The 15,562-nt window shown below is 25.1% G+C and overlaps 1 protein-coding gene across 4 annotated transcripts in view; it reads right to left on the reverse strand.

Annotated features, from left to right (window-relative positions):
* LOC112599151 overlaps window positions 1–15,562 on the reverse strand; it is a 33,479-nt gene that overhangs the window by 8,612 nt on the left and 9,305 nt on the right. Inside the window, exons 2-4 of one of the 4 annotated variants that reach the window (XM_025345932.1) lie at window positions 13,427–13,644; window positions 13,293–13,347; window positions 12,185–12,242 (exon numbers count right to left, since the gene is read on the reverse strand). In XM_025345932.1, the coding sequence (XP_025201717.1) occupies window positions 12,185–12,240 (56 nt within the window). In that variant the 5' untranslated portion in view covers window positions 12,241–12,242; window positions 13,293–13,347; window positions 13,427–13,644. Of the gene's footprint in view, window positions 1–3,550; window positions 3,658–12,184; window positions 12,243–13,292; window positions 13,645–15,562 lie in introns of those variants that run through there. The other 3 variants (XM_025345939.1, XM_025345946.1, XM_025345964.1) reach the window with 3 other exon arrangements.

Consider the following 15,562-nt stretch of genomic DNA (forward strand, 5'->3'; position numbering starts at 1 on the left):
CACACGGTCATAGTTTTTGATGTCTTTATAATTGACTTCTGCGATAGCGCAATAGACAAACGCGTAGCGGTAGTCAACTTAAAATAATATGAAAAAACTGTGTTTTTTATCTTTACCGTTATTCTATATGTTAACGACGTGTGAGGTGAACGGGAAACAGGGGAACATGGAATGCTGAAGGTTATTGCCTCTTCTACACCGCGCACATAAAGACTCCGTGCAATGCGGAATAGTTCAAATCGCCGTAATAATGCACATTTATAGAAAGTGGAAGTAGATATGTATCACAGTGCGATGCATCGTCGTAGTTACCATGTGCTATAACGACACTGGTAATAAGCAATATAATATTATAATTTAACAACGATAATTATTACTTATCATATTTTATGTATCATATCTATATTAAATACTATATTATAATATATACGTTGCACTAATTTGAGTATTTTAAATTTTAAATATTTTTTTTATACATTATTCGTGTGACATCCATTAGTATACAATTGTACAATTTAATAAATATAGCTCGTCATTAAACATTACTTACAAGTTGTCATAAATCAAATGCAAAACCGTTGATAATAATTAATATTATTGTTTTGTCGATATCCATTATTTTTTAATACATAATAATACTCAATACTCTTTATTAATTTACATTGCACATCATGAAATACAAGCATTAATGACGACTATAAATATAAACTACTATCATATGTACAACAAATATGAAATTATATTATATCTATAAAATATTATGACACCAAAACAAATATGTTATAGGTAAGTAATTATTAATGCAATATCACGGAATTTCTTCAATAATGAGAAAAAAATATTTTAACTTATAAGTACACATTAATTGGTTACATTTTTGTATTTTATAAGTATGAATCATGAATGCACGATTTAGCTGGTAATTTGCATTGATTGCAGTGTTTAAACTCGTATTTTATATCAATAATGATACGTTAGGATTAAAATATCATAAACATAAATATTATTTTTCACTAAGTATAAGCTTCAACCACGCCTTGTTAAAACATCATTGCAGGGTAACGGTACATAATATTACATTACTATATTACATTATATTATAGTATCATACTATGTTATATGCGAGTAATAGTACCTACATGGCATTATACTACGCAATTCACAATTATTCACATTTTATGACTATTAAAGTGTTATCAATATATATATATATGCTTATCTATAGTGATACCTATTATACCGTATAACATTGATTAAACATACATGTATCATGTATGTATAATCAATGCTTATTATCATTTTTATATTAGTGTCTTACATTGATATGTTTTATAAATTTTTTAATAATTTTCAACACTATTTGTAAGATGTAAGCTGTAACCATAAATTATTTATTCAATATATCTTTCAATCTTGATTCACTATTTCTTAATTATATTTTATTATTTAATAATTTTTCTGTTTTCAACATTTTAAAATATAATATAATTTAATATACTATAACCGTACACAATAATATAATAATAGATTAGCAACAGTATTTTAATTTTATAAAAAAAAACTAAACAATTATTGTATTAGTTATAATTAATTTTTATGTATAATACCAATAAAATATTTTATAATTTTCATTTTTTCGCACTGGGATAATATTTTTCTGATCTTCGATTTTATTCTAATAAAACAATTAAATTATTAATATAGTGTTGTTGTTTGAATTGTCCTACGTATTTTACTATTATGGAAACATTGGAAACACAATATAACGACAGTAGATTTTTAATGGATTATAATAATCTATCTTTAAATCTTAATAACTACAAACAATATTAGCATATTATCTGTTAATACAATAGACAAAATTAAAATATAATAATAAGATACTAAAATAAGATAAGATCATATTATACCTATAAATTATAATAGAATCGAGACAGTTTATTGAAAATCGTAGTAGGTACTTATATGCCTAATATTTATATTTAAGTAGAAAATACATTATATACAACATTGTTGAGGCATTGAAAAGTAAGTATTATACCCATACCTATATTTGAAACGAAAGAATATTATATAGATGAGTATTGTGCAGGCACAATGCAGAACAGTACGCATAGGTCTGTTCTAACGGTTGTGTGTCCGTTATGTTCTTCATCGTTGTAACGACTGAATGAGCGCGTGTTTTTCGGCTACATTACACACCACTTTAAGTCGTCTTGGGAAATAAATAAATAATAGGTATATATATATATATATATATATATGTGTGTGTGTGTAAAAAAACCTAGAGAATAAACTCAGAACACTTTTTAAAGATAAGTGTGCAGAATAGGAAAAAACCGACAAATAAATAAAATAATATAAAAAATAAAGTAATGAAAGGTCGATCCTCTTTGCCCGTCGATGACCTCTGCACGTATACTTACATACAGTCAATATATTTAGTCACTATCCTTTATATTTAAAAAATACACATGAGTACATGACACTCAATGTTGTGCAAAATTTTTCTTTAGCTTACTCATCCCTAACCGTTCACGAACACTATAAAGATAATATTTCTCAATTATCATTACCTATTATATTAAAATAAACTAAACAATTTGATATTTTCAGTTATTTTGGATTTTAATCTTTTGAGATAATAACTAATTTTCTCATAATTTGGGTGTTATATACTTTAGGTTTGTTTAATTTTATGCTAGATTAATAAAAATATAACAATTTATCACAAAATAATAACTTATATAAGTAATGATTCCTATATTCAATGTTTTAATTAATGTAATAAAGTTTTAAATATGATTTGATAACAATGGAATAAAATCAAGACACAGTAATATCTAGTTAAGGTATTTTGATTAATTTGCACTCATATAATAATAAAATATTAAATTACATATCACATATGAGTTGTAAGTAATACTGTATCTAATAGGTAGCTAGAAGTATAGTCTATATACATGGTTTATAATGAATACTTCAATTCAATTACTTATATACCTGAGTGGTAGAAAAATGTGAGAAATGACAACGTATAATATTACTGCTATTTTCTGCGAAGTTTATGAACTTAAGCTTAAAATGTTTATGACATTTGAATATCACATTTTTTGAAAATTCGATAAATACATAAATTCTAAAATATTTGCCAATAGAAATATTTTATTACGCGGAGATCATATTAATAAATATTATAACTTATAACTCAGTTATACTTAATTGAATTTTTTTAATTTTAAAAATAACATCATGATAGAATCTCAAAAAATACAATTTAAATAAAAATGTGTTTACACTTTGCAGATTCCAAAAATTGAGTATTTTCTGTTATTATTTCGGTAAAAATAAATAAAGTTTAAGATATTTATTTTGAAAAATATTCACTTAAGCGTAAATAAATGAATTAAAAATCGTCAATATAATATATTATAATGTTGGAGCATTATAAATTTTGTATATTATATTACTCATAACTCATAACAAATGCGCCAACTTCATGTTAAAAGCCAAATGCGTGTATAGATGTATAGTAATCAAACACACTCACTTGTTCGAGAATTCCAGATGTCCGTTGAGTACTAAAATAAATAGACTGAATAATGAACGCGAATTTGTTATTATTTCGAGTGGATTGAACACGAATGTATGCGATGCCTACGTAAAAAATTAACGAAAATTAAAATAAATGAAGCAATAATGTAAAGAATGAATACGTAATTTACTAAATACCTATATAGTTTAAATAAAAAATTGTTTAATTTGAAATTCCGTCAAACATTCGCGTGCTAGCATATATATAGACTTGAAACGCACTAATAATCGGCGTTGGCCCGAAATGCATAGTGAAGAAAAAATTACAAAGTGAGGATAACGAAAAAAGACGAAAAACAAAAATAGGGGCTCTACGCGGATTTCTCAATCTCAGACAGTCCACGCTGTCACCTCAGCATGGTTCAACGATTCTTTTGTGATTCGAGACCTGCAGCCGCCTTCTGCTCCTCCTCTTGGTTCTCCTCCACTACCTCCTCCTCATCTTGTTCAATATATAGTCTAAATAGAAACCGATAAACCCGTTCGCCAAAAATAAAATATATATTTTATACAACAAAGAAGATACTTGAAAGGTAAAAAAAAAAGAAAAAAAAAAGGCAAGTATGAAAAATATTAACGACATAACCGGTTGAACGTTAAAATAAAGAACATCTGTAGTTTACTATATATATATTTAATACAACAGAGGGTATAGTTTCTTTGCTTGATATATACCTATATTATGTTTTTTCTTTGTACATATATTCATATACAGAGTGATTCATTCAACTGGGTGAATTTTCTTGTAAAAATGAATAAATTAAAATTCTAATTTCAGAATTTTTATGTAAAACCATATTATTTTAAAATGCTTATATTTTATTTATTATTTTAACAGTGTTTTGTAATGTATAAAGTATTAACTTATTTTTTTCAAATATTAGCCATCCTATACTTTATAGTAACTGACCAAGTCAATGGTTTTTTTTTTTTTTTTTAAATGTTTATAAATATAGTTTATTAAGAACAGTTATACCTACAAACTCCGTAACTATAGAACTATTAGAAAGTAATATTTAAAATAATATATCGGAGCTACATAATATAGTTATACAAACAAATAAATATAAAACAGATATATACTTTTACTTAATCAATTTTATTATTTATTATACTTAAAAAACGTTAACAAGTTATACAATTCGAAATAGAAAAAATGTTAATTAATTATTAATAATTGTTATAATCCTAAAATCATCATATTTACATATCTTTAAACTTTTTATCATAGACCTTGGTACATAAAATGTAATAAATCAGTAACTATTTATTCAAATTTCGATTCGACTTTTTATTTTTTCTTCTAATTTAAATAAAAATCAAATATTAAGCAATTTACAATAAAAAAGGTGAGTTTCAAATATATTTTGAAAAAGGGAAAATTCTATCGTTACATTCATTAAGACACTCTTTAAATGGCATACAAAATATTGTAAGTATTTTAAAATATTATGGCTTTTCAGGATATAATTATAAAAAAAAAATCTAAAATCCAGAATTTAAGTTTAAAAGCATAATTGATGAATAAATTAGAGCTTATCATATTTGGTAAATCACCCTGTATATAGCTGTCAGTCAAAGGCGGTCACTAGGATTGCGAAAATGTGAGTAAGAAGGAGGGAAAAAGGTGGTCAGGAAAGGGTAGGATACATCCCACTGACTACTCAAACTTTGTGTTTATGTATGTGTATGTGTGTGTATGCACGTGCCATCAAAAACGTAATATAGGTACCTACAAAGGCGCGCGCCTCTGTCGATTGCCCTTTTACAGCGCTCGCCGCGGAATAAGGACGACACTATATCAAGCAGAGTAGCCGCAGAATGATTATTTTTTCGATTATAAATTTCAAGTGGATCGCATTGAGTTGAGTTGTATTTATATTTATGTATATTATATTGAATATGTTATAATATTATATACGCTCTTCCGTATTGCCAGTTTCAGAGTGCGGGAGAGAACAACCATCAAATTATTATTATTATTATTATTATTATTGCCGCTGCCGCGCCGTTAGCGCAGCGAGGTCGGTGAACCATCGGCGGTCACGCCGGTCCTTGCCAAATTATATTACCGTACGATGGCAATGCTCGCGTCGCCTACTGCTCATAAACGTATTAATTTGTTCGTAGACAGTAAATTGCAAAATTATCCCTTAGGCATGCCGTTTCCGAATCTCAATTATTATTATTTGCGTCATTAGTTTAAACACTAATCGTCATATTTTTGGAAGTGGTTATTTATTTCATATACAAGAGTATTTTATTTGTAATATACTAAATATGAATTGCTTTTACTAACGAAACCTTAGCACTATTCTACGAAATTTTTGTAAAAAAATGAAATAAAAATATTATATATTATTATTATTAATATTTATTTAATTATTAAATACAGATAGTCAGTAGAGTCTTTTTATATTATGAAACAGTTTCACCACTCGACGTTATACAAATAAATATACTTAATACTAAAGGTACACTCCACAATGCACACTAAACTCAATACTTTTTTAGAAAATGCCAAAATATTTTTATAACTTTGTATGGGTAATATTGTATTACCTATACAAAGAATAATCTTTGTAACATGACGTACTGACACACGAGTTCACAAATAACAATCTGTCAAAATTCACATGTTTTAAGCGAAATTTTTCCGCTGTGTGATAATATCGATGTATATGCAATTTTTCAACAATAAATCTACAATGCATAGATTATGATAATATATAATATGTAGTGATAAACAATTTCAAGTTTGAAGTTTCTATGAATTGAAGTTTTTGAATAATAACAATACTGTGTATAAAATTGAATTAATTTTAAACAATTTATAATTAACTTTGTATTCAATTATTTAACTTTTTGAATGAATAGATACTATAAATATTAAAAACATAAATAATAACCCCTATCCCCCTCGAAAAAAAGTAAGCATTTCAAATGGTTGAAAAAGTAAAAAAAAAAATATTTATTTTAAACTTGTGTTTAGTAAATATTCTAGCTTTCTGAAAGTTTTAGTTCCCAAATTTTTCCCAATTATAAAGAAAAATACTAATAGAATTTGACCTCCACTTCAAGAAAAAATTTGACCAAACTAAATCATCTGTGTTGGAAATTAGAGCAAATTTTCTCTTTCAAAAGTAAAACGTGTCAACAAACAAAAAATATTTATTAATATGTTAGTATATAATTTAATTGTAATATTAACTATCACGAAAATTGATAGGTACATTTTAATTATAGCATTTAACTATAATGAATTTTGAAATTTCTTCTGTACTTATATGGAATAGCACGACACATTTTGTGTATTAAATCACATTGAATAACATTCAAACACAATGAAAATATACATAGAGGTGTGCGGTATCGTCATTTGGGTTCCATCAATTTAATACTTATAGTTATTCGCGCATTTCAACAGGTTATCCTTCACGGGTCGTAGAGTTTATATAGCGTATTGGATTTGGACGTTGACGGGGTCAACGCACACCGCGATCGGCCGTTAATCTTTTTAGGCACACCCATATTATCACCGAAAACTAAAATAGAAAAAAAACCACTAGCAGTCCTAAAATCCATTAAATGTGGTCGATAATTACAAACCAAACCATGATTACATGATTGCCACGGAAGGAGAGGAAAAATAACATCGTATACAGATATATAGTAGAGGGACAGTTTAAAATAGCAATTATACTTGGTTAGAACGTTAACCCACACAATTCCAAGCTTAATTAAATTGTGTAATGATTAAATTTTACCAATTTACCCCCATCCTATTATAGTGACAAAATGAACCAAGGCTAAACGTCTATTATATATTGAAAATCATGAGTTATTTTTACTAAAAGCTTTTGCTTGATTAATTCATATTCGTGTTATTTAAAATTTCATCTCTTTTTCCTTAATTTTTACAATTAATATATTGCAGTGATAAGTAATTAAAAAATTCAAAAGCCTCTTAAATAATTTGAAAAAAATATTTTTTTTTTAATGTTTTAAAATTTTGATGAGACAAGTCAAACGTTATTAAACTTTAATTGTGAAAATAACAATAGAAATTCGTTCAATTTTTATCAGAAATGTAACACATGCTAATGAATATTATTATTATTAATAACATTTTTATAACATAAATTTTACGATATGTCTATAATATAAATAGTGTAATTTATCTATACATTATTTTATGTGTATCATTTTATAAAAATATTTTTTTGTTGTAAATGTGTGTGTGTGTGTGTGTTTATTACCCGCCTACTTTTTGTATTACTTACTAAATATAACGTAATTATTTTAATCGTTATATCTACAAAATAGTAACTTTTTTAAATTTCATTCAACTATATTGTATTAATAATTATGTTTTTATCCCATTATCCACACAAAAACATATTTTATGTTTATAAATATATATTAAAATGAATATTGAAAATCATTCGATCAGATGAAGTCTTGGTCTTTTACCTACCTTATTAATTTGGGATTGAATGCAATTATATTATTAACATTGATAATAAATACCTATAAAATACACCGTATATTATGTTAGAAATTTGAATATAAATATTAAAATATCCGAAACTTTTTGATTTTTAAATAATGTATTAGATAACTTTTAATTTACAATTAATCTAAAAAAAAAAACAGATTTTATTAATTTTTCGAATTAAGTTACCTAAGTTACTATAAGATAAGACGAAAGTTATTCGATTAATCGGTGAAAATTCATATTTTTAGGAGTGGAGGACAGTGACCGACCGCGCCAAGTACCTACATCGTGGGTCAATGATCTGCCTCCGTGTTCCGTTACTATAATATTATTATTGCTGTGTTGCTATATCATCGCGACAACGGTTGCTTTGTTTTTTTTTTTTACTATACGTTTAGTCGGAAGAGGTTTTTTCATTCTTTATATTTTTTTCATATACAAGTCTATGAAAAATAATAATAATAATAATAAAGAATTGATTAATAAAAACCATATCCGGGTTGACAACTTCTTGACATCGGCAATGAAAAGAGTTAAGTAAAGAAATTGTCGTATAGTGAAAATCTTGGTTGATTTGTACTGGAACGCACGATTCTAAAATCTATAACATACTACAGAATCGTCGCTATTTATGGGAATTGTATACTTCCTTTTAAAACGAAATGATTGTCACTAACCCGATCTAATAAATCAAAACTAAAAACAAGAAATTAATTTAACATTTTTTATTAAAATTTTATAATATTTCCCAACATATTAACTTAAATATTAAATATATTAATTTAAGATATAAATTTATTCTTGTTTGATTTTAAATAAAATTAAAAATATTTTCTAAAAATTAAATATATCGTAATGTGTTAATAATAAATAATTAATACATAAATAAAATTATTATTGTACAATTAAATACAATTTGTGTATTAAGATTTTAGATATTTTAAAAATAATTCTTACATTTTATAAATATATTTCTTGACCTATTTTGTATAAATTACAGTGCCCATGGACCATTCAAACATAAGCTAATTTAAACAAGAAGTTATAATAGAATTTTCATTACGCTACTATTTGAAAGTTTAGAGTATAGTAATTACTTGTGAAACGCCTAGTAAATTTAGTGCTATAACTATAATTTAGATAAGTAATTAATATTATGCATCAATTATTGTTGTACGCAAGTATATAATAGAAAAATGAAATATCAACAAACCCTATTGGATTGTGCGTAGTAATCAAAATTGCAGTTAGATTTAGTGCATACATTATATATTCAGAATTTAATTATTTAAGACAAAGAATACTTAATATGATTAAAAATAATTCATTAAATAATATAAATTAAAAAGAAATTATTTATACATAGAATAAAAGTTGAAAAAAATATAGTTTAGTTTGAATACTTTAACTTAAAATTTGATAGGTAGATACATGAAACTTTGTTTACAAAATAAAAATAATTCTTAAGTTGAAAACATTTTTATTATAGTTACATTTGATACCTATCCACTGTTGGTTTCAAGGAATTTGAAGATATTTTTTAAGTGAAATAAAAAAATTATTATATAAATTTAAGTAATGCAATGTTTATGTTAAACTTTATATTTAAATCAGTTATTCAATTTCAATTCGGATTACATTGATATCTCAAAATAATTAAATATTTTAGCTAATATAGGACATATACTCGTATTTATCACTATCCACTGCAATAAATAATGTAAAATTATACAACAATGATTACCGTGAATTTATATAATATAGAATTTCAAGTTTATTAAAGTATGAAATTTGTTGTATTTTACTCGTGTAAATACTGTTTCTATACAACCTAACACGTGAAGCTGAACAAGTATGAGCAAGCAGTCTACAAATAATTTAGTAACTTTATATTACACTAAAATTATTACTAAGAACTATCACAATAATATTTATTATTAATTTTGTATACTTGTTTTAAACATAATTGGTTTAATTTGCAGAAAATAAAATTTTAAAATGGCCGTTTCGTCAAAAGTTTACAACCATTATTTAAAACAAATTGTTTATTATTATATATTTTACATATATATTATATATATATATTAAATCAATAAAATTAAATTAAAAAATTTAATTGCCGTGTTAAGACAAAATATACGGTATACAAAAATATAAATTAAACTGTTTACTTTATTTTGTATAATTTTTCTAATGAAATATATACTCTATTTACTATTGTTAGGATAAATATTTTGAAATTAACTCAATACGTATATCACATAAATTAAAACAGACAATTTCTATTTTATCGTTGTAGACAAAATATCTATTGTACATATTTTAACAATAATATGTTAAGTATGAATAGGTACTTCGGAGAAATTCATTCTAATAAGGTTCGACTATTAAGAATGTAAAATTGTGTGAGATTTCTGACAAAAAGTGTTAAATGGATCTCTATTATAATACAACCTAGAGTAAGTAGTTTTTTAAAGTAAAAATTGCAGAATTTAACAAAAACAATCAGTTATATTTACTATTGAACCAATTATTAATAAACTACAACTTATACAATATTATTGCATACTCCTACATTATAATAATTTATAAATAGATGTAATTTAAATGATATAAGTTATAAAAACATAAAATATAAGTTATATAGGAGAAAAATCATTGGTAATTCTGACCTTAGTTGGGTATACGTATGTTTTTTATTCTTAAGTCTATAGTGACCACTGAACCATTGCATAGATGTAAAAAAAAAAAAATAATAGAAAAATTATCTCAAGTAAATTATTATTTTATATGATGTAAAAAACTAACTATCATAGTATGTAGATTGATGAACCCGTAAACGTATGTATTTGCTGAATAGTACCTATAACTGTACTATCACGCGTATATATATAGTGCCAGATGATCCGTTACATACTTCATCGGGCGAATGGCGCAGAACAGCAGAAAGATCAAGTAGTGCGTCAGGGGAAACAGAGTGGTAGGTATAAATAAATGTAAAGTGAGATAGAGTAAGCGAGACAGAATAAAAGAAGCCTGTACGGTATAGAGGGAGTGAGAGCATGACAACGCACAGGAATATACGATCAATGTCTCGCAGACGCACCAGCACCAGTTTCTCGGGCGGTGGGGTGGTACAGGCTAGCAAGAGAGCGGAGGGTTAAGCTGCGCTATCAAAATTTAAGGTTTATGAGTCAATTGTGTGATGTCGGTGATTAACCTGTTACCGTCAAATAAGTACTACCTGTTCCGGTAACGGAACTTCCCTACAGTGGTGCTTCCGCCGTGCTGCTGCTCAATAAATATTACATATGCCTAACTGTGCAGTTGATACGCTAAGTCATTATTGTTATTTAATTCTGTATATACATAAATAGATAGATATAACTACCTAGTATATACATACAACTAAAGTTAAGCTAAGCACTGTACTATTTTCCAAACAAACGTCTAAAACTCCGATAACCCTTCGTGTTGGTATATATATAATTTATATACATATGTGGTCCACCACACAATATAATAATATACATACGCCTATATTATATTATCATAATTTTTGTTGAACGCATAAGGCGTAAAATGTCATTCAACTTCTATTCCATCGAATTATCAAAACGAATAAACCGTTAGCGAGCTACTCAAGTCAACAACTGCAGATAACGAAAAATTTTAAACATTTCACGTATATTTAAATATTTGTAACAGTTTCTTAAATATTAGATAATATATATACCAAGATCATTCGTTGAATTTATCAAATATTTGTGTAATTCAGAATGAAACTAATCAAAAATCTAAACAATATTTTACTATTGTTATAATATTTCAGTTTTTTTTTTTGTTTTTGTTTACAAAACAAGTGTAAATTATACGTGAAACGAAGTCAGAAAATAGTAAGTTATTCATTATTCGAAATAATATACTACTCTGTATCTCATATTATAGTATAATAAATAGGTAATTGATTTGTGGAAAAGTCTCAAACACAGAAACTCGTAGGATTTCGCAAGTATTATATAACAAATAATTACCTATTAAATTTAGTTACCGTCAAAATGAGGAAAACTGTATTAATATTAATTAACTTACCTAATTATGCTTTCAGTAGTTGTGACCCTAAGTCCTTTGGTTCGGTGTTCCTTCATAACTAAAATAACAAACAATTCAAATTTAAATATACCTATGTATATACATTTTTATAGTCATAAACTTATAACTTATTAATAATTTTTATGTATTTAATTTGTATTGATATTTTAATATAGGTACTAAATATTGTCAAATTAAAAAAAAAAAAAAAATTAAGCATTATGAACATTTGTATTTTGTAAGTACATACCAATTGTATCAATAGTTAAGTATCTAACGTTAGGTATACGCATTTTATCTTTATTATTAGGTAATGGAGTAACGACCGAAAAAATTGAGTTGAATGAACCTATAGTAAAATGAATAGAAGCTCTATGTGCTCGCCTAGTTTTTCTTTTATTAATAACCTAAACAATGTTTTTAATCAATTAATTAAATCACAACATTACCTACATACAGTTGAAGATATATTATTGAAAATTTAATTTTAAAAAATGTATATTTTGAAACATTTTATACTATAAAATTTAAATTTTATTATTCAAAAAAATATTTTTGTATAATTTTCTTAAACTTACATCAAAATTTGAAATAATCGATATTTAAATTAGTTACTGAAGTAAATAAATATTTTAAGAACCAAGTTTCATATAATTTAGTTATTTTTTAAGTAAGTAGGTATATTTTAATATATATATATATATAGTAGGTATTATTAATAATTATTATAAAATTAGTATTTTGGCTAATCAAATAAAATACATTAGAAAAATAAAATTTATTTTTAAATTTTTTACAAATTGATTTATATATTAAAAATTAACTTACAAAAATAATCTAAATGTAATTAAAAAAAAACCTAAATTTGTTTTTCAATCTTTGAATATAATTTATAAATTTTAATCAAAAATTATATCTCTGGGTAAGAAAATACAAATTAGTTTAAATTTAAATTTAATAAAGATGGTTATTATTAAATTAATTAATATAATATAACTATTAGCTATTACCAGTATATTGTATTATTGACTATTGTGTATTACAACCATCCATAATTTTATGGAATTTATTTAAGTTCAAGTATAATTGGAAATTATTTTGTACTAACCGGAGAAGAGACGATACCATTTGCGTGCACCTTAAGTCCTTAATTTCGATTACACCTAAATAAAAATATAAGTGGAGAAAAAATAAACGAATTGAAAATATGGTACAAGTGTAAGCAAACCGAAAACACTTCACTTGAAACGTTATCACAATATATGGTTAATTGACATCCGGGACAACACAGTCGAACGGCGAGCTACGATGCACTGCGATCAGTTGAGTTCGCGCGCGCGGTCATCGGCTCGATTGGATTTCGCAGATTCGCTGGCGCAAGTGTGCCTACACTACAGCGCGCCAATAGACAGTATGACCACGTCAGGTTAAGCCCGCGCAAAGGAGAATCTGCAACACAACTGTTACAATGTATCACCGTAATAAATTCCTATAGACTATAGAAATAAAATATATAGTATTATACAAATTAATAATTATATATTATACTTACAAACTAAAATCTTATGTAATGTAGAAAATTGAAAACTCGTATAGAATATATTTTTTATATACATTTAATATAATACGAGTAAAAGAATATAACTTGATCCAGTAATGGTAAAGTATGTTGATTTTTGCTTAATACTATACATTAATTATATAAATATATTATATGTTTATATTTAAAATAATGTATTACAATGTTGTGAGGTATAATATATAAAAGAACACTAACGTTTATCTTAAAATTATAAATGTATCGCTTCGTATGACGTATATGTATAAATATACAATAGGATCCCATTGAAGTGTCTATAGTCACGCTATGCATAGTGTATATTTATATTATTTCGAAAAGTTGTACGAATGTTATACAACAACATTATTAAACAAAATATAATTTTTTAAAGTTTTATAATACTTTTTTTAACAATGAGTAATGAAAAAAATTATAAAAATCGCAAATCATATTTTAATTTATAAAATTACAGTTAAATTACAATTACTTAAAGTTTTAAATTAAATACAAGATTCTTATTATAATTTTTTTTTACCGAAATCAAAAAATAAAAGATTATCGCGTATACGTATAATCACATTAATTTTTTATGAGTGTTTATGATTTAAAGTTTAAATATTGTTAGATATCCAAATATACTTTATGTAGACTTTTCCGAAAATAATGTCTGTTTTTTTGTTGTAATTCAAAATATATTAATTGTAAAATTTTCAATATTTTTAATATTTTCAATATATTACGACAAATTTTAAATAGTTTACAAGTATAATTTAAATATTCGAATAGTTTTAGTTCTTTTTTTTTTTTGTTGTTTAATAGAATGATTCAAATATTTTATTGAAACTTTAAGGCATTTTTAATACTGTTTTTAGTTATATGCAATGGAATTTTCATAATATTTAGTCTAAAATTAAGCTATATTTATAAAATGATCATATTCATCACACCGTTCTAAAGTTGGTACGCCATTATTTACTTTTGAAGTTATGTGTAAATAAAAATAATAGGAGACATTATTACAATAATTACTATGTTTTTGTCAACAATTATTTCAACATAGGTACCTATTATTTACTGTATTACTCTAGGGCGCGTCTAAACATTTTCTGGAGGGTTCATTATTTTTACTAACACGCATTTCAAGTTAATTTCAAATGTATACAAATATTAAGCACTACTTTTTTACTAAATTCGTTAAAATTTCGGGGGTAGGGGGTGAACATCTTTACCTAAGGCACGTCCCTAGTATTACTAATATATAAAAAAAAAACTACTCACGATCGTTTTTCATAAGTAATGATTTATCATTTTTTATTCAAATTTAAAATATCCATTACATGATTTACTCATTGACGACTCGTCATTACCGGGTTACTTTTTGAATCTCTATATATATTATATATATTATATAAGCAATTATATACATATTTAAAATTATTTCCCCAGATATTGTTTTTTGATTAAGAGTTAATTTTCACTATTTTCACTATTTTTAAGTTAAAAACTCACCATTTTTATTTAATTTTGACACAGCACCAAAAAGTAATTATTGAAATATCATTTTATATTTTGTACTAATTAAAATCTATCAAATTATTAACAACAGTTTGAAGGTTAAACATTTAAACTCGATTAACTTAAATAAATATTCCTTAAACTTTAAGCAGCTTAGTCAAATAGTTAATATATATTTAATTAATGCATTAATATATTTGATTATACTTTTAACAACCGGTAGCTTCATATACAATTTCATGACTATAATATTATAATTTATACAACTAAGTCCAAAGTTCACCAAATTGAAAAAATTTACA

Source organism: Melanaphis sacchari, unplaced genomic scaffold (assembly GCF_002803265.2).
Source record: "Melanaphis sacchari strain LSU unplaced genomic scaffold, SCAv2.0 Contig0_pilon_pilon, whole genome shotgun sequence".
Lineage (NCBI taxonomy): Eukaryota > Metazoa > Arthropoda > Insecta > Hemiptera > Aphididae > Melanaphis > Melanaphis sacchari.